This window comes from Sapajus apella, unplaced genomic scaffold (genome assembly GCF_009761245.1).
Source record: "Sapajus apella isolate SASKATOON/1434 unplaced genomic scaffold, GSC_monkey_1.0 scaffold12, whole genome shotgun sequence".
Taxonomy (NCBI): Eukaryota; Metazoa; Chordata; class Mammalia; order Primates; family Cebidae; genus Sapajus; species Sapajus apella.
Window position 1 is genome coordinate 37,131,005 of NW_022436952.1, and position 25,996 is coordinate 37,157,000.

The window sequence follows — 25,996 nt, forward strand, 5'->3', positions numbered from 1 at the left end:
AGGCCGATGGTCAACTGACTTCCTCTAAAGACATCTGCTGTAAGTTACACACAAGAATCCAGGGCTATGAGTATTACAAGGATTTCTATAAAATTCTTGACTAGCACAAGGAATAACTATGTGGAAAAAAGCTTGAGATTGAATGAACATTCTGGTATGAGGCCAAACTAAAATTTAATTAACATATGTAATTAAATGTTGAATTAGCCTACTAGTCTGAGATTACTGGGTTACTGCCTTCTCAACGAAATTCACCCCCCAAAAAGGAGTCATTCCCTTTTGCAATAGGTGTGTTCTCAGTTAAGACGTTTTACATTTGTACACAGTTCAGTAGTGTTCCTTGCATTTGACAGGCAAGAGTCATTCTAAGTAATTTAGAATTAACTACTTATTAAATACAACATGCTCTGCCTTCTCTCCAACTCTGCCCCTGCATGTCTGCTTTAAATAAAAAATACACATTTACAGACCTGCTAACATTAAAAAATGAGCTCTGATGAGTGATGTGAATGTATTCTTTATAATTATGGTGGGTTTTTGTTGAATTCCATATTTACCAGGAAATTCATGGAAAATAAAACACTTTCATGCTTTAATACATGCAATTTTAAAAAGGACTTGGGGAAGGCTGGGCACCATAAAGAGACCCTGTCCCTAAAAAAAAAAAAAAAAAATTAAATTAGCTGGGCTTAGCATCTGCCTGTGTCCTGGCTATTTGGGAAGCTGAGGCAGGAGGTTAGCTTGAGTCTGGGAGTTTGAGACTGCTGTGAGCTATGATCACAGCACTGCACTCCAGCCTGGGTGACACAGTGAGTCCCCATCTCTCAAAAAAAAGGACTTGGGGGAAAAAAGAGCCAGTATGTCCCATGCAGACAACATTCTGCAGAAATTTTTCTTTAAAAGCCCATCAGAATAAAATTCAGTGTGATCATTAGAGAAATGCAAATCAAGGCAGAGCACAGTGGCTCACGCCTGTAATCCCAGCACTTTGGGAGGCTGAGGCAGGTGGATCACAAGGTCACTGGTTTGAGACCAGCCTGACCCAACATGGTGAACCCCATCTCTACCAAATATACAAAAGTTAGCCAGGTGGGGTGATGCATACCTGTAATGCCAGCCCCAGCTATTCGGGAGGCTGAGGCAGGAGAATCGCTTGAACCCAGGAGGCAGAGGTTATAGTGAGCTGAGATCATGCCACTACACTCCAGCCTGGGTGACAGAGCAAGACTCCATCTCAAAAAAAAAAAAAAAAAAGAGAGAGAGAGAGAGAGATGTAAATCAAAACTACAATGAGAAATCATCTCATGCCAGTCAGAATGGTGATTTTAAGTCAAGAAACAACAGATGCTGGTGAGAGTGTGGAAAAATAGGAATGCTTTTACACTGTTGGTGAGAATGTAAATAGTTTAACCATTGTGGAAGACAGTGTGACTATATCTCAAAGGCCTAGAACCAGAAATACCTTTGACCCTACAATCCTATTATTGGGTATATACCCAAAGGAATATAAATAATTCTGTTTTAAAGATTCATGCACATGTATGTTCATTGCAGCACTAGTCATAGTAGCAAATACATGGAATCAACCCAAATACCCATCAATGATAGATTGGATGAAGAAAATGTGGTACTGCACATGTATGTTCATTGTGGCACTGTTTACAATAGCTGAGACTTGGAACCCAATCCAAATGCCTATCAAAGATAGACTGGACAAAGAAAATGTGGCACATATACACTATGGAATACTATACAGCCATAAAAAAGGATGAGCTCGTGTCTTTTGCAGGGACAGGTATGAATCTGGAAAACATCATTCTCAGCAAACTGATCCAAGAACAGAAAACCAAACACTGCATGTTCTCACTCATAAGTGGGTGTTGAACAATGAGACCACTTAGACACAGGGAGGGGAACATCACACACTGGGGTCTGTTGGGGGTGAGGAGCTAGGGGAGGGATAGCAGGGAGTGGGGAGATCGGGGAGGGATAATATTAGGAGAAATACTTAATGTAGGTGACAGGGTGGGGATGGAGGCAGAAAACTAACATGGCATGTGTATACCTATGTAACAATCCTGCAAGATCTGCACATGTACCCCAGAACTTAAAGTAAAATAAAAGAAAAAGAAAATATTGTACATATACACCATGGAATACTATGCAGCCATAAAAAAGAATGAGATCATGTCCTTTGCAGGGAGATGGATGGAACTGGAAGTCATTATCTTCAGCAAACTAACACAGGAACAGAAAACCAAACACCACATGTTCTCACTTAAAAGTGACAGCTGAACAATAAGAACACCTGGACATGGGGAAGGGAACACACTGGGGCCTGTCACGGGGGAAAGGGGAGGGAGTGCATTAGGAAAAATAGTGAATGCATGTGGGGCTTAATACCTACGTGATGGGTTGATAGGTGCAGCAAACCACCATGGTGCAAGTTTACCTATGTAACAAACCTGCACAACCTGCACATGTATCCTGGAACTTAAAATACAATTAAATTAAAAAGAAAGAATAGAAGTCAGTGTGTATGAGCAAGAGCCAGAAGCTGTGTCTTTCAGATCTACGACTGTACCAGAAGGATGTGTTCTCGCAAACAAAACGGACATGTTTCATACCTGAAGATGCATGACTTCCTGTAGATGGTAGGAGGATTTTTGTGGATTTCTGTTAGACCCAGCTGCCCTGTAACCATCATGTTGCGTAAAACATAGTCTGAATCCTTGAAAAGAGGAAGACATTTCATTAGAAAGGAGTAATTAGACCTCATATTTCCAAAAAATAGGAAAGCTTAGATGACCCCTGGTTTTAAGGACAGTGACATTTTACTTAGTATCATTAAAGAACAGGATAAATTTTTTTTAATGGACAAACATTTTACATAATTATGATAAAACTGTATGTTTATATTGTTTTCCTGATGTTAAAAGTGCATTGTAAAACATTTGCAAAATACAGCAAAACCCAAAGAAAGTAAATATGCCAAACACATTTTCTAAGGAGGTCTTTGTTCTCACTACTTCACCAAAACTCTTCTGGTCAAGGTTACCAGTGGCTCTCTCATTTCAAATCCATTGGTAAATCCCCAGTCCTCTTGGAAGCACTTGATTCAGTGAACAATTCCCTTCTTGCTTTACTTTCTTTTTTTCTTTTCTTTTTCCTTTTTTTTTTTTTTTTGAGATGGAGTTTCATCCTGTTGCCCAGGCAATGGCATGGTCTCGGCTCACTGCAACCCCTGCCTCCTGGGTTCAAGCAATTCTCTTGCCTCAGCCTCTCAAGTAGCTGGGATTACAGATGTGCACCACCACATCCAGCTAATTTTTCTTTGTTTTTTTTTCTTTTTTTTTTTTTGAGAAGGAATCTTGCTCTGTCGCCAGGCTGGAGCACAGTGGCACAATCTCGGCTCACTGTAACCTCCGCCTCCCAGGTTCAAGCAATTCTTCTGCCTCAGCCTCCCAAGTAGCTGGGACTACGGGCATGTGCCCACCACGCCTGGCTAATTTTTGTATTTTTAGTAGAGATGGGATTTCACCATGTTGGCCAGGATGGTCTTGATCTCTTGACCTCATGATCCGCCCGCCTCAGCCTCCCAAAAGTGCTGGGATTATAGGCGTGAGCCACCACAACCTGCCAATTTTTGTACTTTTAGTAGAAACGGGGTTTCACCATGTTGGCCAGGCTGGCCTTGAACTCCTGACCTCGTGATCTGCCCATCTCGGCCTCCCAAAGTGCTGGGATTACAAGTCTGAGCCACTGTGCCCGGATGATTTACTTTCTTCACTTTGCTACTGGGGACACTCTCTCCTGGTTCTCCTCCTACCTCACTAAACAATCCTCATTCTCCTTGCTTCTTTATCTCCCTTACTTCTAAGAAGTTTTCAAACTGTAGGTCAACCTGCAACTTACATGTGGGTTGTGAAAATATTTTAATGAGTCTTGATCAATATTATTTTCACAGAAACTGGTTTATTTATAAGAAAGTATGTTAACATAATCTGTAAGTATATGAATTTAGGAAACACAAATTCAATCAAGAGAAGTAAAGAGGGGTTTTTATGAATCATTCCTTTAAGAAAATAATTATTAGGGCATGCCTATAGTCTTAGCTACTTCAGAGGCTGAGGCAGGAGGATCGCTTGAGTCTAGGCATTCAAGGTTACAGTGAGCTCTGACAGTGTTACTGCACTTCGGCCTGGGCAAAAGAATGAGACCTGGTCTCTAAAAAATGAAAATAAAGATAAATAATGATTGGAATAAAGAGGAAATATGATAAGAGGATCCATAGGGGATTTGCATGCTGAATGGTGCTTGAAGAGGAACAGCTACTTTGTAATGTAAAACTTCCTTTTGCCTCTATACTCCATGACTTCCAGGATTCTTTCAAACTCTTTAGAAGGGAAACGTTGTCAACTTTATCCTTGGAAAATTGTTAAGATTATCCCACATTGACGACTGGGCTTCTAGCTTCTTTCTAAATGTATTTCTTTCATGGTTTGTTATTTAGTGTTACACACTATTAGACTGAAAATATATATTTTTTAAATCTTACCCTGTGTATCTAGGTTTAAATGTTCAGCGAAAAAACTTTACTGTTTTTTCGCCAAAATTGTATAAATTGACCACTCTTGCTGTTGGATCAGAAGCATAAAACAGAAAATAAGAGGCTTATAATAATATGCCTGAAAATAAGCTTATTTTTTATTTGATTTTAGTTTGAACCAAAAACCACAAAGTCAGCGATTCCCTCAGCAATTATTCAGTGGTGAGAAAAGCACTCCTAGTTAAAATTTTCCAGGAAACCTTTTGGGAAAAGGCTGCAATTACATTTTTCTCTCCTTTTCTTTCTTCTGGTTCTGGCTTGTTACTTTTTTTCCCTTTCCTTTCCAATATCTATGCATTCTCACTTTTCCCATTACACATTGTTTATGTCCTTTGCTTTAATATTTATCCTCTTTTGCTTTTTTCTTGTTTGACAAACACTTAAAAATGATATAAAAGAGAATATCAGAAAATATAACATGTAGGGCAAGTAGGTATTCTTTCGTGAAATTTCTGTTTCGTGTGTGTGCATGCATGATCATGTAAGGAGTCAGAATATAAAATGTTTTTGTACTATGAGTCACAGTCAATACAATTTTTTGAGCCACAGTGATTCTAAACACTTGGAGCACCTCAAGACTCAGTCCTTAGACTTTTTTTTTTTTTTTTTTTTCCTTTTCTCACTCATTCCTTTGGTCATCCCTTCTGGACACATGGTTTTGTGTTGTGTTTTGTTTATTGTGGTAAAATATACATAGCATATTTACCATTTTAACCATTTGTTTAAGTGTACAATTCAGTGGCATTGAATACCTTCATAGTGTTGTGTAACCCAGTCTCATGGCTTTAAATGCCATTTATTCATTAGCCTGAATATCTTCCCAAACACTGGGAGCCTATACCCAACTGCCTATTCAATATCTCCTCTAAGATGTCTAACAAATATTTCAAATTGTAGTTAAAAAATTTTTTTGGCCAGATGTAGTGGCTCACACCTGAAATCCCAACACTTTAGGAGGCTGAGGTGGGAAAACTGCTTGAGTCCAGGAGTTCCAGACCAGCCTGGACAACATAGGAAGACCCCCACCTCTAAAAAAAAAGTTTCAATTTACTAGGCAAAGAATTATCTTTTACTTAACTTTGTATTTATTTCATTGAGAATAATTGAATTTTTTTTACATGTTTATAAACCATTTGCATGACTTTTTTTTTTTCCCCAAGTATACTTGCCCTTTGCTTGTTTTTCTTTTGGATTTTTTAAAAAATCTCATTGATTTGTGTAAAATAGTATCAACCCTTTGCCAGATACGTGACAAATCCCCCAATTTGTCATATGAAATTTAATTTCCTTTATAACTTTGGTGCAAGAAAGGTTTGCATTTCTATCTGGTCAATGTATCAACCTCCCCTTAATTGTTCCAACCTTTGGTGTAAGTAGCAATCCTTCTCCAGACCAGGATTGCAAGTTTTCTCTCAACCTTCATATTCTTAGTTATCCCATGAAAATTAAAATCATTTGTCAAATTTTTAAAAAATCATGTTGAGATTTTTCTTGGAATTTTGTTAAATTTATAAATAATTCTTGGAATAAATTATATCAAAAACCCAAATTTTTATTAAAATTTGAGATGTTGCCCAGGCTGGAGTTCAATGGTGCAATCTCGGCTCACCGTAACCTCCACTTCCTGGGTCCAAGCGATTCTCCTCCCTTAGCCTCCTGAGTAGCTGCACCACCACGCCTGGCTAATTTTGTATTTTTAGTAGAGATGTGGGTTTCTTCATATTGGTCAGGCTGGTCTCGAACTCCCAACCTCAGGTGATCTACTCGTCTTGGCCTCCCAAAATGCTGGAATTACAGGCGTGAGCCACTGAGCCTGGCAGAAATTATGTCTTTAAAAAATGATCTTCTTGTGGGGAAAAAATAACAGCGTTCTACTTTATCAAAACAATTTATGTCCCTTGACTTAAATTATAATTTGTTTCATATAGGGCCTAAGGGTGATGGGATGAGGTGGGGAAAATGTTCCAGACAGAGTAACATTTTTGAAATCCCTGAGGTAAAAGAAAATTTGCTTTCTATTATGAATTGTGGAATGTGAAACATTAATTGTAGTATTACATTTTTCTCCTCCTGAGAATCTCTCTTCTCCTGAGAGTCCTTCCCTCTCATTCAGGCAGAAAGTCTATCTGTTCACTGCCTTAGAAAAGGAATGTGATGAAGTAGAAAGCAGAAATCACTGGCTAGTCTGATTTTCAAATTTTTCCAAAAGCCTACATTGCCATGCCTTAAGATAGCTAACCAGGCACATGTGTTAGCCACTTGTCTCTCTTGAGACCCCAGGGAAATAAAAGACTGAGAAACTGATTTCTTTGCTGGCTGTCAGCTGGGGGCTGCCCTTAGTGCCCTGGGTCTTTGTACATAGCCTTGTGTATCTCGGGACCTGCAGTGGGATGTCAAATCACCATCTTTCTGACTCTTTTTCCATCCTCCTGTCTCTCACAACCAGGAAGAGTTCTCTGTTTTTTTTTTTTTTTTTTTTTTTGAGACAGAATCTTGCTCTGTCATCAGGCTGGAGTGCAATGGTGCGATCTTGGCTCACTGCAACCTCCACCTCCCCGTTCAAGTGATTCTTCTGCCTCAGCCTCCCAAGTAGCTGAGACTACAGGCTGATAACACCACTCCCAGCTAATTTTTGTATTTTTAGTAGAGATGGGGTTTCACCATATTGGCCAGGCTGGTCTCAACCTCCTGACCTCGTGATTCATCCGCCTCAGCCTCCCAAAGTGCTGGGATTAGAGGTGTGAGCCACTGCATCCGGCCGGGTTCTCTGTTTTTAAGGACTCATATGATCCAGGGCCCGCCTGAACAATCCAAGATAATCTCCCCATTTCGAATTCCTTAATCTTAATCACACCTGCAAAATCCTTTCTGACATGTAAAGTGACATATTCACAGGTGTCAGGAATTTGGACATGGACATCTTGAGGGGCAGGCATTATTCTACTTGCCACAGTTACCTATTTAATAAATTCGGTACTCCAAAGAAATAGACAGAAGTGCTTTGGGGTGATAAACTAAACTAGCCTGAATTTCATACCTAAGAGAATTTGAATCTGTTTTTCCTCACCTATGGTTACTGTTAACAGAGCAGTAATTTTTTCCTCTATGACTCTGTACCTTGCAGGAACATGGGCATGAGGTAAGGGGGAGTATCTCAGAATTTATTTTATATTTCATAGCAGTCAGGGTATCACAAGGAAACAGATTGCCAGAACTGGGTAATTTAAGGGGAGTTTAATAAAAGGATTATTTATGAAGGCAGAGTTTAGAATCCTGACCTAGTAATAAGGAAGAGCTGTTAACACTCTCAGCCTGAAGAGGCTGGAAGATGGGGTGGAGGGGCATGGTGGAGCAATGACCAGAACCTACAAAGGACAGCTGTATGGAGAGGACTGCCTGATGAAAGGTGAAGTGGCCTTTAGGAGAGAAACACAGCCAACTCACAGCAACCTGGCAGAGAGGGAGACAGAAGCATCAACACCCCAGCTGCACTCTACTTCTGCCCTCCAGTGTTCTGTTGGGAGCTCTCATTGGACAAACTCAAGCAGAAGCCAAAGGGCCAAAGAGTCCATTTATACTGTTTATTTTTTGAGACATAGAGCAGGCTGGAGAAGAGAGAAAAGTGAATCTGGATGGGGCTGCAGAAGGGAAAGAGGAAGGCTTAGGAAGACATGATCATTGAGTGCTTGAAAAGAGCTTAGACAGGCTGTTCTGGTCTCTGTCCCACCACAGTCTCACTGACAACCTGGCTGCTGAGTGGTCCTTCTCTCCCCTCACCTTTGGCAGGATTTTCTTCACCACCATAAGATGGCCCAGGTCAGATGGGATGTGACCCTGGTGGCTTTGTCTGTGGACTCTAGATTCTGAACCTACAGCTGCTGAAGTCATGCTTCTTGCTGACTGCTTTGGGCTATTTTGGCCTTTTCCATGGTGCCCTATGTGTTGTTTGTCTTAAGGGCCTGACCATACTCTTGGGAATCTTCCCTGGGGTCCCATGTGCTTTGAAGGGCCACTGTAGCTGGGCCCCTTCAAACAGGGTGCTCTGCCCCAGTCCTAAGTGCCTTTGAAGGCTCCCATCCCCACCCTCAATAGCAGTGCCAATTACAAGGCATTCTCTGCCTCAATGGCCTGGCCCCCTACCAGAGAGCTCCATGATTCTGCCCTTATGACCAAGGCCTCATCAGATTGACCCAGCCACTGAGGGAGGGATGTAGGGACCTGGTGGGAAGAAAGGAAGGAATCAGCCTGGAGGGAAGTACAGACATACTTGCCTTGGGCCAGCCAAGGGACTAGGGGGAACCCAGGTGACACCATCTCCCCAGGTGACCAAGCACCTCCCAGAGTCATTCAGCCTTTCTGAAAGGAAAAACCTTTCTACCCACTTGAATCATACGCAAAATCCTAACACAAAGTATGAAGAAGCAAAGCAAACATTCAGCAAGAATTCATGACATTATAGATAGGAGGGCTTAAAAATATTGGTGTCATATAACTGAGTCCTTCCAAAACAGCAGCTCCTTGTCCCTTCCCACTCTACCCATATTATTGTGGTGAGTGTTGCCCATTACTGTAAACGCCCCAGTCCGGCCAGCAGGGACGTATCTCAGGATGAGTCAAAAAGAGTTTTCTGGCTGGGCAGGGTGGCTCAATTCCAGCACTTTGGGGGGCCGAGGCGAGCGGATCACCTGAGGTTGGGAGTTTGAGAACATCCTGACCAATATGGAGAAACCCCTTCTCTACTAAAAATACAAGATTATCCAGGCATAGTGGCTCATGTCTGTAATCTCAGCTACTGGAGAGGTTGAGGCAGGAGAATCGCTTGAACCCAGGGGGCAGAAGTTGCAGTGAACCAAGATCGTGCCATTGCACTCCAGCCTGGGCAACAAGAGTGAGACTCCATCTAAAAACAGAAAAAAAAAAAAGGAATTTTCTCTCTTGGGTTTTCCAAATTGGAACTTTTTACTGGATGCTTTCAGTAAGCATCGGACTTGCCCTGCGGAAAAAGCCCATCTTCAGCTGGAAGAACAAAGCCAATGTACAGAGGGAAACAAACATGAGAAGTGGAGAGATGAACACAGAGAGCCCTTCAAATCCCCGTGACCATCCTGAAAGACAGTTTGACTCCTGCCCTGTCTTCATTTTGGTCACATGAGTCAGTTAATTCTCCCTTTGGCCTAAGGCAATTTGAGATGGATTCTTGTCACTCACAACCAAGGGTCTTGTGTTGGGAAATCTGTCTTCAGTTAGACTAACAGCTGATTAATACGGTTCAAATATTAGCAAGAAATAATGTCTAGACACTCGGCTACCTTGGAGAGATCTATCACTACTGAGCCTGGCCTACCTGAGCTGGCCTAGGCTCTACAAAGTATGTAGTGATGGAGGTGATGCTGGATGTGACGTCATAGAGCCAGCCAATGCCAGTGATCACAATATGCAGAATGTGCTCGCGGCTGTGGACGTAGTGATAGGCAGTGCTAAAGACATTGGCAACACCCTGTAGAGACAGAATATTCAAGTAGCCTTTTCTTTTTAAAATAGCAAAATAATTAGTAAGATAGTAATTGGATTACTTTTACCAGTAATGTAATTACATCATGATAATCTACTTCCTACAAATTGTTCAGCAGTCCTCAAAGGGCAGTGTTCCAGATTCTACTATAAAAAAAGGATCTGGCATTTCTCCCCATGCTCTCTCTCCCCAACTCCCCACCCCCCGCAGTCCCTCCCCAATTTCTCCCCGACAGACCCCAGTGTGTGATGCTCCCCTCCCTGTGAGAAATGCCAGATATAGGTGATGGGGAGGAAGGCAGCAAATCACATTGCCATGTGTGTACCTATGCAACAATCTTGCATGTTCTTCACATGTACCCCAAAACCTAAAATGCAATAAAAAAATAAAAAAAAGTAAAAATAATTAAGAATACACACAAATAGAGAGTTATAAAGTTTTCATTCTTATTTATAACAGGAAGAAAATTGGAAACAAAATGTAAGGTTAATAATGGGGGTTGCTTAGTTAATAGAATGGAATACTTTGCCACCATTTATTTACATATAATGAGGTTTACAATATACTGTAATTTAAAATTAAAAAGTAGTTGCAAAATAATGTGATGATTATGTGATTCATTAACATGATGTGTATGTGGATAAATATAGGAAAAGGTCTAAAATAAATATCTTAAAATGAAAAAAAAAAGGATCATCAAGAAATCAAAGGTATAGGTCAGGTGTGGTGGCTCACACCTGTAATCCCAACGCTTTGGGAGGCCTAGGTAGGGTGGATCACTTGAGGTCAGGAGCTTGAGACCAGCCTGGCCAAGATGGTGAAACTCTGTCTCTACTAAAAATTTAAATATTAGCTGGGCATGGTGGTGCGTACCTGCAATCCCAGCTACTTGGGAGGCTGAGGCATGAGTATTACTTGAACTCAGGAGATGGAGATAGCAGTGAGCTGAGATTGCACCACTGCACTCCAGCCTGGGCAATAGAGCAAGTCTCAAAAAAAAAAAAAAATAGTCAAAGGTGTAAAGAGAAGAGAGATCCACATAAATTTTTATGCTTTTGATAATCATCCAGTGAAATCTGTGATATGTGCTATTAGAGAATAGTATCAAAGGAACAAGATAAACTTTGAAATGAGAAAAAAAAATGTTGAAAAGCCAAGAACGAATGCCAGCCCTGGGCAGATGGGTAGGAGCTGCCCTGATCTGATGCCGGTGTTAATGCCTGCATCTGTGCAGGGTTGGTCACTATCATCAGATCAGAAATATGGGGCATGTTTGGTTCCAAGACCCACAATGTGCTAGATTACATACTCCTCTTATAGGCATAAGGAGACCCTGTTCCACAGAGAAGGGATGGGAAATCCTTAGAACCCATACATGGGCTTGTTATCAAGAAACTCTAGGAACCACAGACTCTTCAAAATTACATGTCTTTTATATTAGGACTCAAGGCATCTAAGGGTAACCCAGGAGTCTTTAACTCTAAGGGCTAGAGTACCAATGTGTAATTCATTTTGAAACGCTCACTAACAAGACTATATATACTTCACCTACTGATAATTCCATACTCCTCCATTTTAATATCTTCACATCATTCTTGTGTCAGATGAGAATGAATTTTATTACTAAAAATATGTCCAGAGAAAGAGATTCTACCACTTTCCTCAGTTATCCACCCAATAAATGGGAAGAGAAAGTGGAAAATAATGGTAAAAAAAACATAAAGAACCAGAGGCTTACAGGGCAACAAATGATGAGGGCATAGCAAGTTCAAGTTCCTAACTTGCTGCTATACTCCACAGTTCATTGCCTCTATAAAGGCTTTTCATTTTCCTTTACTGCAAGTTCTATCTACAGATTAAGTAAAAATGCTTGTAGAAATGGTCTAGCTATTTCATGATCTTAAAAGTGCTATCATTTTGTGATTGAATTTAAAAACATGAATACTTAAGAAACATTTAGGCCTTTTTCTTTATTTTTCATCCTCAAAATTATAACACTGAAATTAAGACCTATGGGGATGCATATCAGTTAGTATAATTGTGGAAAGTACAAAGAATTTCTAGATAGATACCACTATTAGGAAACACAAGTATGTCCCTTCTAAAAGTTCATTCCCACTTTGTGGGTCTTAGTGGTCTAATGGTTGGATTTCTGTTCTGTAGCATAAAATTCTATTTCTGTGATTAATGCTATGGGACACATGAGGCTGAGGCATGGGTAAGGCTAAGAGTCCTTCCATAAGTAATGGGGAACTTCTCAAAAGACTGAAACATACATGCAGGAAACAGGAGCAAGTATGATGATGTTGTCTATATACACAGCTTTACTGTCATAGGATTTCAGGTTTCACTCTTTAAACAGTATAGGAGAGGCCATCCTACCATTGCTCTTGAAAACTTCTATGACTTACCTGATAGAATCTAATCTCATGAGGTAGAAAGATGTTTATTTCGTGGGGATCTCTAAGAGTGTCAACAGCCAAGACTCCAAAGATCCTCATATATGCATCTTGAAGTGGAAGAGCCAGGAATGACCCGTTATAATCATTCTTATTACGGGAATGGTTCCAGAAGAAGATGTTCCCATGGTACTGAACTTGGGGAACGTGGATTGGCTTTCCTTCATCCACTACTGTAAAGCTGAGGAAAAAAAGTATGAGGATGGAAGAAAGGCACAGGGAGAGATTTAGATCAAACCATGGAGGAAACTAGATCGATTTTCCATTCACAATCTGTGGCTTTTTATCACAGAACAGTGGACTCAGATAAGATGACCAGTTTGAAGGTCTGACTTAAAGATTTTTAAAAAACAAGCTTAGATGTGAACATAGGAAACAACTATAAACAGGACTCAGTAGACGTAACTTATGGAACAGGCAGAAATAATTGAGCTGATATTGTGAAGTAGAGTCCCTGTAGGGCGAATCATTGCCAAAGAGACAGCTCTAGAAATAATCAAGTGAAGTTATCCAGGACTGGAAGCCAGTGGTTCCTACTCCAGAAGCACTGGTGATTTGAGGCATTTCCCTTTGAGCAGCTAGCTGGGATCTTGATGCCAGTTTACTCAGAAAAGGAATTTTTTCTTACAAGGGTAAAACCAATCTCTTTAAGAAGTTCTTACCTGATTCCTTTCATGTCCCTGTAGAGCACTTTGTTCAGTACAAATGGTGCGTCATCTAAAGTGCAAGCCACATTCCTCAATAGAACATTCCCTTTCTCAGGCAGTAGCACGTTTTCTTCTAAGAGGGAAATGTGAGCACTGATCTTCTTATTTCCATGGGCTTCAGCATCCTACGGCAAAACATTTCTGACCATATGTTTGCCAACAACCAAAGAACTCCCCTAATCATGCTTTCTCTCACTAGTTAATTTATGCATCTGGCCCCAGTAATTTCATTTTTTTGAATAAAGAATGCTAATATTTCTATTCATGGACAGTGGGGAAAAGGTTGATACCACAGCTGTCCCCTAAATCTGAGTTTTAGTGAGTATAATGGATTTCCTCTATGCCAACTGGACTAGTTTACTGGAAAAGAAAAATAAAACCAAAAAACTTTCAAGTTTACTCAAATTTAGAGGTTTAAAACTTGGATTCCTTTGACCTATAGTCAAATTGTCTGCATTTCTATTAAAAGTGTTAATTTTAAAGAGATGGACCAAGAAGATGTCTTCACTTCACTAATATTTCTTGACCATCTACTGTGATGTGAATGTGGGAAAAAAATGCTCTCAAGGAACTCTTAACACACTTTGTATATTTGATCTATGTAATTTCAGGAAGGATTTTTGGGGGCCCAAGATTACAGACTTTCTGCAACTAATATTTCTGCAACTACAAATTCTTCGTACGTAAAATTATTATGTTATTAAAAATATTATGTGTCATCACATATATTAAATATATCCATAAATTGGGGACATGTGAGACACTGAGATTTTTTCTCATCTTTCTATATATTTGAGTTTGCTTTCCACGCCCTTTTCTTTCGCCTTTATTTCTTCTTTCCACATAGAAGATCTATGGAGTCATTAGCAAATATGTAGTGAGATTTCTCTTAGGGTACCACAGATCTCTGAAGTAAGTTAGAACAATGCTTCTTTTTCTTAAGTGGTCTTTTGGTCCTGGTGCCCCATTTCCAACGACACTGGAAAATACAGCCACTCAGGAGATGATTCCATTGAGCAAGTGTCGTTATTTAGCTGAGATGACTGGCACAGGTTCTCTGGATCAGTGGAGTCTATGATACATGTAGAACACAACTGTGCTGTTTCTGCCTATGAACAGCAGCAACCTGGGAGTCTCTGAGGAAGTGGCAAGGCTACAGGTAGTGGCCTCTCAGGGCCATGTGTTCTAAGTGGCACGATTCTGCAATAGTCTCAGCTTGCTTCTAGGCAATGCTGTGAAATATTGTGTCATATCAGACTCTATAATGAGTTTATGATTTAAATAGTTCCTTTTAAAACTGACTCCCAAAATACCATGCAAGGGAAATGGAGCTTGAACTGCTTGTACATCTCCTTACTGATATTTTTCATAATCTGTCTATTGTCCATTCTAGGCTTATTTGACTCTCCCCAGAAATGAAATTAGAAATCCCAAGACTTCTTTTCTGCATCTGTCTTTTCTACCTTTCTTCTCTGCTTCTATCTTGGCAACCAGCAGTCACTCCAGTTGCATCTCTCCTAGGCACTGGGTCATTTGTAATGTGCTGGAATGAATAAAACATCTATAGCAGCACCCAGTGATTTTTCAAGAGAATTCAGGTTCAGGATGCTCCTCTTTTGCAACCACTGAACATCGCCTACTTTGAGGAAATGTTTTCTCTTACATATCACTTTAGAAGACATACCTGGGTGAGGGCCTTAAAGGTCTCACTATACACTGGCTCCAAGGACACCCCACTTGTCTCTGCAGCATGTTGGATTTTGTGCAGCCACTTCCGCCTGGCACAATTCCTCAGATTCTCAATGTGGCTCCTCTCTAAAGTATTCATCAGAAATTCCACAACGCTTTCCAGAACTTGGTCTTCATTGCCCCTGAGTTCAGATACAATCAATTCTATGTAATTCTGAAATTGTTTTGAAGACAACCTCACTTCGTGACCAGGAGGTGGTTTTGGAAATTGGATGTGCAGTTTAGCTAAAAGACACAAACACAAAACCAAGAACTAACCAAAACTTCACTTATCGGTGGGGGAAATTTTCATTCTCCTCTTATGATGAACTGAAGCCCTTGATAATTGCTCTCCTGGAAAACCAAGTATATCAAAGGCATCTCTCAGCCCAGTGGAATATTTTAGAGTGAATTTCTATGCTGAACTCAATATGACTCCTGTGTCAACTTCTTTGTTTTTGTTTTGTTTTAATTTTACCACCTAGCCCGGTGAAACCTCAAGGTCTGATTTGACTCCTTCCCTACCTTTTGCCTTTCATATCCAATAAGCCATTAAATTCTATCCTGTTACTCTTTGGCCACTCTTCTCCTTTCATACTTTCCTAACCCCAAAGCCAGCTTTTATCACTTTGTAATTGACTTAACAATAGTAAATGCTCAATACATGTTTTTTTTTTTGAGACGGAGTTTCACTCTCATTACCCAGGCTGGAGTGCAATGGCGCGATCTCGGCTCATCGCAACCTCCGCCTCCTGGGTTCAGGCAATTCTCCTGCCTCAGCCTCCTCAGTAGCTGGGATTACAGGCACGCGCCACCATGCCCAGCTGATTTTTTGTATTTTTAGTAGAGACGGGGTTTCACCATGTTGACCAGGATGGTCTCGATCTCTTGACCTTGTGATCTACCCGCCTCGGCCTCCCAAAGTGCTGGGATTACAGGCGTGAGCCACCGCGCCCGGCCCTCAATACATGTTTGTAAAATTAAATTAAAACACAACTTACATTATGCACTTCCTGGTTCAGAGTCCTACCATATTTGGATACAGTCTATTTCCAATCACATCTGCCCCTAATACCATCCAGGAATTATTTGCTGCAGTGTTCCCATTCTACTCATGGTCCCTGACCATGTCTTGCACACTTCTGTATTCACAACTCTCTTTTATTTTTTTAGTTGTATAATCATGAACCTACTACCAAACTTGAACATTACCAGTAAGATATATTCTTCTATGATCTGCCCTATTCCGTTCACTGCCTCTCATACCTCTCATTGATACCCTGAATTTGGCTTTATCTTTACCTTCTTTTTAATTTTCCCAATGTTATTATAGCTACATAACAATATATGTGTTCTACACACACATGCACACACACTTCTAAACAATATGTAGTTTGGTTTTGCATGCTTTTCTTTTGTTTTTTGTTTTTGAGATGGAGTCTCACTTTGTCACCAGGCTGGAGTGTAGTGGCACAATCTTGGCTCACTGCAACATCCGCCTGCCAGATTCAAGCGATTCTCCTGCCTCAGCCTCCTGAGTAGCTGAGATTACAGGTGTGCACCACCATACTTGGCTAATTTTTACATTTTTAGTAGAGATGACGTTTCACCATGTTGGCCACGCTGGTCTTGAACTCCTGACCTCAGATAATCTACACACTTCAACGTCCCAAAGTGCTGAGATTACTGGTGTAGCCACTGCGCCCAGCAAGTTCTGCTCGTTTATAAACTTTAGAAAAAGATTATCAAACTATGTGTAGTTTTCTGTGACATGCTTTTTTATTCAACATTATCCTACATATCTTCCATGTTGTTTATATCTTTCCAACATATCTTTCCATGTTGTTACTGTAGCTGTGGATTCATTCATTTTCACCAGGGTATGTTACTATGTGAGTATATCATTACTGATTTATTCTCCTGTCAGTGGGTGTTTAGGTTATTCCCAATACTTTGCTCATATGAACAGTGGTATAAGCGTTTTGTAAATGTCTGCTGGTGCAAATGTGCAAGATTCTTGGACAGTTGTTAAAAATTAATATGTCACAGGGTATGTACCCTTCCCCTTTAAAGTATAGTTCAAAGTTCCTCCTCCCTCAAGAAGGCTTCTGTTCTTATTTCTCCTTCTCTTGAAAGACAATAGCGTCTATTCGACACCATTTATTTGGCAATTAACAAATACTAGCTGGCACTTGCAGACATCATATCATGCATGAGCTTCTCATTTCTGTAGTTGAACATTTATTAATTTTTTGCTCCTTAGCATCCACTCACCTTTCTCTTAGTAATTGTATCTCTAATTTTGCTTTGGAGAAGCCACTTCATTCCCATCTCTGGTCATGTGTTTGAGTGGGGTTCCACTCATAGTTCTAGAGATGGAACACGTACCTCAGGCTTAAGCCAGTCACAACATTCTAATCCTTTAGCAAGGGTGGTTGATTTAGTACAAACTAATGCCAGACTGTCTGATTGAATGACTAGGAAGAAGACACTTTCTTTTTTATTTCCACTGGACTTGAATGAAACTGTAAGCATGTGAAACTGGACCTGGCTACCATAAGGGTAGAGGTTGTATGATAGTGCAGCGAAAACAGAAGAGAGCAAGAGAAAGAGAAAAAACCAGACAGCTTCCTTAATGCCATCATTTAGACTCCCAAACCTAATTATGTTCTAAACTAGTACTGGACTTTTTCATCGTATAAACCAATAAATTCCTCTTATGTGTAACCACTTTAGGTTGGGTTCTCTATTACTTGAGCCAAAAGGATCTTAACTAGTACAATCCTCAATTCGTTTAAAAGTGCCTTGTGGGTTCTTCCATTTCTTCTTCTTTTTTCCCTTTCATTCTTTTGTCTCCTTGAACAATTTGATTCTAAAGCCATTAGGTGGGGCAGAGCAAGATAAGCATCTGTTCCTGGTCAGGTGAAGCCAATGTGGCACCGAGCAGGGTATCAGAGTCCAAATCTGTGCAGGGTTAGCTGGGCATGGGTTGTCTGAGCCTGAGCAGGGTGAGGAGGGTATCTATGTGGTAGGTCAACCTTCAGTCTATTTGGATAAAGAGGATGGCCTTACAGAGAGGTGGTTTAGCTTGAGTGTCAGATTCTAAGCAGGACGAACAGGATGTCCTTATGAGATGGATGCCCAACATGAGTGTTTAATCTTGAGCAGGGTGGGGAGGGCATCCAAATTGAGGGGTAGCCTGGCCTGGGAAGTCAGAACCTAAACAGGATGAGGAGGATGTCTATGTGGAAGGGTCATCCAGCATAGGGAAACAGAGCCAAGCAAGGTGAGGAGGACTTCAGGTTGGGGGTCAGTTCAGCATAAGGAGTCAGGGCCTGAGTGGATTAACGAGGGCATCCACATGAAAATGTGCCTTGGCATGGAGCATCAGAGCCTAAGGCGTATGTAAAGGGCATCCACTTGGAGGGGTGATCTGTTGTGGGATGTCAGAACCTAAGCAGAGTAAGAAGCATAGCCATATGGGAAGGGCAGATTAGTGCCAGATGCTAGAACTTAAATGTAGTAAGAAGGAAATCACTGTGGAAGAGAGGACAGCAATAGTGATGGAAGATTAGTTCCATGTAGAACGAATGGACTGATTGGGGGGTTGATCAAATAAATAAATAAAATTAGGATAACACAAGTCAGAGAAAAAGGAACTACAAAAGGGAATGGAAAAAAACTAGAATGAACCCTGTTGTGTTGAATTGGACTTGAAATTACTAGTATGAACTCATGGTTTTTAATATCAGTAGACAGAAAGGTATGTACAGATACAAATGTGTACACACGTGTACCCACACAGGTGTGCATGAGTGCACACACAAACACACACACAGTTTCTACATCTGTCCACTGAGAAATCTGAGAGAAGAGACTTATGAGCAATGAGCACATGTAGAACCCAGATGCTGGCTTTGGGAAATGGACGATTCCAGGGTGAAAGCAGGGAAAATATAAGATCAACCTGGAAGATCTCATTGTGCCAGAAAGCAAAGACATGCTCAAAGAATGAGGTATACATGTTAAAAGGATGCAGAAAATTGGCAGTTTTTTAATAAAGTTAAACATATATAGACCCTGTGGCCTAGAAATATCACTTCTAAGAATTTATTAATAAGAAGTAAAAACATATTCACAAGAAGATTTATATAAGATTATTCAGAGTAGCTTTGTTTATAATAGCCAAGAACTAGAAACAGTCCAAGTGTCCATAAATTGGAAAATGGATAAACAAACCACAGTATATTCATACAATAGAATACTACTTAGCAATAAAAAGAAGCAAATTGCTGATACATGTAGCAACATATTAAGACTCTCAAGAAAAATTGTGCTGAGTTGACTGGGCCCAGTGGCTTATGACTGTAATACAGAGATTTGGGAGGCTGAGGAGGGAGGATCACTTGAGGCCAGGAGTTAGTGCCCATCCTGGGCAACATGGTGAGATCTTGTCTCTACAAAAAGTTGTAAACTAGCCAGGCATGGTGGTGTGCACCTGTAGTCTCCCAGCTACTTGGGAGGCTGAGGTGGGAGGACTGCTTGAGCCTAGGAAGTTCAAGGCTGCAGTGAGTCATGATCACACGCCATTACACTCCAGCCTGGGCAACAGAATGAGACTCTGTCTCCCTAAAAGCATTAAAATTAAAAGAAATTATGCTGAGTGAAAGAAGGCTTACACAAAAGAGTACAGGGAGGTTAAACTCTGCAAAAAAAAAAAAAAGGGGCATAATCTTTAAATTTTCTTTTTTATAAAATTCCAAAATTTATAGTAGAAAACAACTAGAAAAGTGGTTGCTTTGGAGACTGAAGGGTGAGTGACTTGAATGGGAAAGGGGTGTGAGGACTATTTTTTGTTCTATATCTTTTTATTTTTATTTTTTTATTTTATGCGATGGGTTTTGCAATGTTACCCAGGCTGGTCTTGAACTCCTGGGCTCAAGCAATTTTCCTGCCTCTGCCTCTCGAGTAGCTGGGACTACAGGTGAGTGTCACTATGCTTTTTGCGCTATATCTTAATAGGAGTATGGGGTGCACAGGGCATGCATTTGCCATAAGTAAGCAAATATACACCTTCAATTTGTGCATCTCATTTTATGGAAATTTGGCCTCAAGAGGAAAAAATTTCCTTCTTTGCCTGTGTGCAAAAAGAAAGGAAAAAAAAAACTGTTAACAAATATTGAACTCTAATTAATGATATGTATGCTGAGGTATTTAGGGAGAAGTGTATTGATTTCTATAATTTACTTAAAATGCATAAAAATAAGAGAGATGGAAGGATAGAGGGATAGAGAGATTAATAGATTAAAAAGTGTGGTAAAATACTAATGGTAGAATTTGTGTGGTGAACATATAGGTACTCACTGTAAAATTCTTTCAGCTTTGCCATGTTTGACAGTTTTCATAATGAAATGCTGAGGTCAGGCACGGTGGCTCACACCTATAATCCCAGAACTTCAGGGGAATGAGGTGAGAGGATTGCTTGAGGTAAGGAGTTTGTGACCAACATGGACAACACAGAGAGACCCCATCCATACCAAAACTTAAAAAAATTAGCCAGGCATTGTGGTGCACACCTGTATGTAGTCCAAGTTGTGCAGGAGTCTGTGGTGGGATGATAGCTTGAGTCCAATTGCGCCACTGCACTCCAGTCTGGGCGACAGAGTGAGACCTGGTCTCAAAAAAAACAAAAGAAAGAAAAAAGAAAAAAAGTTGGGATTGGGGAGAGGAGGACACAGGAGCCAGAGTGAAAGAACTCCCATGGTCTAAAACTGGGACAATATGAGTATCAAAACAATCACTGATAATATTGGATTACAACGCACTGAATAAAAAAAGGAAACCATGAATACTTACTGCTATAAATATAAATGAAGAAATAAGGGCTGACAAAAAGGAGGAATGGTTTATATAGTTTCAACGAACACCCATGTAATATTTATTAATTACAAAGGGGGGAAAAGTAGCTTTAAAGTGGAGGGATCTGACAGATATCATCTTAATCAACTGGTCAAAGTTATTACTATAGGACTTCTGATCAGATATAATGAGAAGAACACAGCATTGCTTCTGTGATATATTTCTGACAAAGATGAATAGCCTGAATTTAATCATGGGGAAACAGTAGATATATCTAAATGAAGGACATACTGCAACCAACTTATAATCTGCAAAAGTGTCAAGGTTATGAAAATCAAAGAATGACGGAGGAGTTTCTTACAGATTCTTTATTCCAGAGTTCCAGAGCAAAGGAATAGCAACAGAAGTTTTATGCTAGCTACTTGTCCAGTTTTCAGTTTCTTTAAAAAACTCTTTGTGTGCTTTTCAATGAGACTTTTAAATAAATATGGTTCTTAATTTTCATGGTTTCTGTAACTTTAGTGACAAAAGTATTACCAAAATGTTTTTTCGTGTTGTTGTTTTAAAATAAATGTTTTATTATTTCCAGCTGTACTTTTGCTTTTATTATTTTTAATTGTTGAATAATTATACTTATTTATGGGGTACAGAGTGATATTTTAATACATGTTACACATAATGTAATAAACAAATCAGCATAATGAGCATAATCATCACCTCCAACATTTATCACTTCTTTGTATTCGGAACATTCAAAATGTGCTCTTCTAGCTGTTTGAAAATATACAACAAATTGCTGCTTATTATATTCACTCTGCAGTGCTATAGAATACTATAACTCATACCTCATATCTAGCTATACTTTTGTATCCATTAGTCAACCTTTGGATATCCCCTCTACCCTTAACCTTCCCTGTCTCTGGTAACCACTATTCTACTTTCCACTTAAATAAGTTCAACTTTTTTAGCTTCAACATATGAGTAAGAACATGTGATATTTCTTTTTGTGCCTGGCTTATTTCATTTAACAGAATGCCCTCCAAGCTCATCTATGTTGCTGGGAATGACAGAATTTTTTCCTTTTTGGTGGCTAAACAGTATTCCATTGTGTATACAGACCAAATTTTCTTTAGTCATTCACCTATTGATAGACACTTAGGCTGATCTCATATCTCAGCTATTGTGAGTAATGCAGCAATAAACATGGGAATGTAGAAATGTCTTTGACATACTCATTTCCTTTCTTTTGGATAGATACTTAGGGTGGGGTTACTAGATCATATGGTATTTCTGTTTTTAGTGTTTTGAGGGACCTCCATACAGTTTTCAGTAGTGGCTGTACTGCTTTACATCCAACTAACTATGTATAAAAGTTTCCCTTTGTCTGCATCCTCGCCAACATTTGTCATTTCTTCTTTTTAATAATAGCCATTCTAGCCAGGGTGAGATAATACCTCATTGCGGTTTTGATTTGTATTTCCCTGATTTGTGATGTTAAGCATTTTTTCATATAACTGCTGGCCATTTTTATTTTCTTTTGAGAGATATCTATTCAGCTCATTTATCCTGAGTAGCTGGGATTACAGGGGTGCACCACAACACCTGGCTAATTTTTTTGTATTTTTAGTAGAGACGGGGTTTCGCTATGTTGGCCAGGCTGGTCTTGAATGCCTAACCTTGTGATCCACCTTACTTGGCCTCCCAAAGTGCTGGGATTACAGGTGTGAGCCACCATGCCCAGCTAGTGTATTGGTTTTCTTTGGTGATAAGATTTGATTGTTTTCTTTCTCCTTTGTGTATATGCCCTACCAGTGATTTTCATACTTCTGCATGTTTTCATGATAGTGATTATCATCTTTTCACTTCCAGATGGGCTCCCTTGAGCATTTCTTGTAAGGCCAGTTTAATGGTGATAATTTTCCTCAGTTTTTGCTAATCTGTAAAAGACTTTATTGTTCTCTCATTTCTGAAGGGCAGTTTTTCTGGGTATACTATTCTTGGTTGGCAATTTTTTTTTCTTTCAACACTGAATATATCTTCCCATTCCCTTCTGGCTTATGAGATTTCTGGAACAAAATCTGTTGCTATTCTAATGGGGACTCCAATGTTAAAATGGTGATTCCCTTATATGTGACTTGACACTTCTCTCTGGCTGTTTTTAGAATTCTCTCTTTGTCTTTGACTTTTGACAATTTGACTTTTATTTGCCTTGGGGAGGAACTTTTGGGGCTGTATCTATTTGGGAAATTTTGAGCTTCCTGGATCTGGATGTTCATATGTCTCCCCAGACTTGGGAATTTTCCAGCTATTATTTTGTTAAATAGGTTTTCAATGTCTTTTCCCTTCTCTTCTCCTTCTGGAAGTCCCATAATACAAACATTTGTTTACTTAATAGTGATAATTGTAGGCTTTCTTCACTCTTTTTCATTCTTATTTTTTTTTTTTTTTATTTCTCTGACTGGGTAATTTCAAATGGCCTATCTTCAAGTTCAGAGGTTCATTCTTCTGCTTGATTAATAAGTCTGCTGGGTAAAGCTCTCTATTGTATTTTTTATTTCATCATTGAATTCTTCAGTTGCAGAGTTCCTGCTTGCTTCTTGTTTTTTTTTTTTTTTTTATGATTTCTATCTCTTTGCTGAATTTCTCATTCATATGGGGACTTGTTTTCCTGATTTCATTGAACTGTCAGTCTGAATTTGCTTATCTTATTGAGTTTCCTTAAGATCATTATTTTAAATTCCTTTCCTGGCAATTAATTAATTTCCTTTTCATCAGTGTCTGCTACTAGAGACACTGATATTCTTTTGGTAGTGCCATGTTTCCTTGATTTATCATGTTTCTTGTGTCCCTGCCTGTGTATTTGGTAGAACAACTGCCTCTTCCAAACTTTCTATAGTGGCTTTTATAGAGGACGATTTTCACCTGTAATTAAAATTTTGTGTGCTACTTGAGATGGACGTAGTGACATTGTTTCCAGATAGGTGAAGTGGTATAGTGTCTGTGCAGTTTCTTCAGCTGTGTTCAACATCAGCAATACCTGTGTGAACCTCAGTGGCCAAGGCTGTAGAAAGTTTGTGGCGGCAGCAGCAGCAGCAGCAGTGGAATATGTTATTAATGTCCTTGATGCTGAGGGCTTTTGGAATCCTCCTACTCTTGTTTTCCCCACAATAGGGAAACTTAGCTCAGGGGGATCCCTCTTGGTGTCAGGTCTGACATGGTTTATAAGCAGTAGCAATGGGACTGGGTTCCAGGTGCAGGTGCTCAGAGAAGCTGTGGGGTTAGAGTCCAAAGCATAGGATCTCCCAAACTTATTGTGGCTCCTGAGTCTTGGGTGCAAGTTTGCTTTCTGTGGCAGGGTTGAGTGTAGGTTGCCCATAGAGATAGGATCTGTGACTCTGAGGCACTCCCCATGAGCTTGAGCACAGGAGGCTGGGCTGTAGTTGTGATTCTCCCCCAGGGGAGCAGGGCACAGCACTGGCCTGACTCCAGAGAGGAAGCTTGCTCTGGAGGTTTGGGCCCAGGAGGAGGATATGGTTGCAGTATGGGAACCTAAGCAAATAAAACTGAAAGGCGACTCAGCTCCCAGGGCATGAAGCACTGTGTAGTAGTGACACAAGACCATGGAATGGTGGGGCTCAGCATTATCCTAGACACTGTAAGACCAGGTACAGTGGCAGCAAGTAACCCAGAAAGGCAGAACACAGCTGTTGTTTGGGCCATAGGTAGTACAAGGAAAAGAATAGCAGTAGCTCCACTTCCCGGGGAGAGGGGTATCTCAGCCACTCAGACTTTAGGGGTCTAGTCCAGTTCCAGAGAAGCCAGGTACTAGAGTTGTTTGGCCTGTAGGGCAGAATTCCTTAGCTCAGCCAACGCTCTGCTTCCTTGGGACACAGGTTACTACATCAACTCAGCACTGGGATATGTAGCAGCTCAGCTTGGTCAGGGTATCAATTCCCAGAGGGGAATGTGCTAAAGCCTCAGCTCAGAGCTGGGGATGTGACTGTTCTGAGTGGTCAAGGCACCATTTCTTGGGATGCAGGGAGCTTCTTCAACTTAGGCACTGAGGAGAAATGAGCATTCTGAGTAAGCAAGGAATTGTTTTTCTAGGAGGCAGAGTACTGCCTCACCTTTGGCCCAAGGGAATGAGGGGAGAGAGGTAGATAGAGTGACTCCACCTCCCCTTGGCCTCGTGTGGAAGAGTGCTTGTAGCTCCACTTGGGGATATTTGGCCACTGGCCTGGGGTGGTTCAGTGGTGGCTTAGCCCCAGGGACGAAGGGGCATCGTGACCACTCACCCCTGAGGAAGATAGAGTTCAGCCATAGTTCCAATCCCAAGATGGTGTAGTACAGTAGCCACATGGGCCACAAGTGTCAGGGCACTGTGTCAGGTTCTTCTCTGGGGAGAGCACAGGTTTATGGTCTACAGGCAGCTCCCTCAGCTGGGTTTAATGCCTGTGAGGACTGCAGGGGACCCTAGTAGTGAGGTGTGTAGGTGTTCAAGGTGTTGATGGGAGTTGTTGGGATCTCTTGCTTACTTCCACTTCATAGGTGGAAGTTCTTCCCAGTTTCCACCTGATCTTGGTTGGGGGATGGGGTAGTGGAGGCCTGGCATTGCCTTCTGTTCTCTATGTGGCCATCTGGAGTTTCTGTGCTTACCAGGATTTCTGCTACTCCTCTGATGCAAGATGGCACTCTTCCTCAGTTATTTTTCTTAAATGTAGTTGTTCTGGCTTGCCTTTGTGAGGGAAAGAGGCCCTAAGGGCTTCTAGGTGGCCATCTTGCTGATGTCACCAAAATAAATGTTTCCAAAATGTTTTTTTGTTGTTGTTTTCTGGAGACAGAGTTTTGCTCTTGCTGTCCAGGCTGAAGTGCAATGATGTGATCTTGACTCACTGCAACCTCTGTCTCCTGGGTTCAAGGGTTCAAGTGATTCTCCTGCCTCAGCCTCCCAAGTAGCTGAGATTACAGGCATGCGCCAGCACGCCTGGCTAATTTTTGTATTTTTAATAGAGACAGGGTTTCTCCATATTGGTCAGGCTAATCTCGAATTCCCAACCTCAGGTGATCCGCCCCTTGGCCTCCAAAAGTGCTGGAATTACAGGCGTGAACCACCGCACCCAAC

At 40.6% G+C, this 25,996-nt stretch overlaps 1 protein-coding gene across 1 annotated transcript in view; it reads right to left on the minus strand.

Annotated features, from left to right (window-relative positions):
- Positions 1-25,996, minus strand: part of EFCAB5 (EF-hand calcium binding domain 5) — a 133,828-nt gene that overhangs the window by 17,386 nt on the left and 90,446 nt on the right. Inside the window, exons 15-19 of the mRNA XM_032279329.1 lie at positions 14,972-15,261; positions 13,243-13,412; positions 12,533-12,761; positions 9,954-10,106; positions 2,628-2,731 (exon numbers count right to left, since the gene is read on the minus strand). Coding sequence (XP_032135220.1) covers positions 2,628-2,731; positions 9,954-10,106; positions 12,533-12,761; positions 13,243-13,412; positions 14,972-15,261 — 946 coding nt within the window. The remainder of the gene's footprint in view (positions 1-2,627; positions 2,732-9,953; positions 10,107-12,532; positions 12,762-13,242; positions 13,413-14,971; positions 15,262-25,996) is intronic.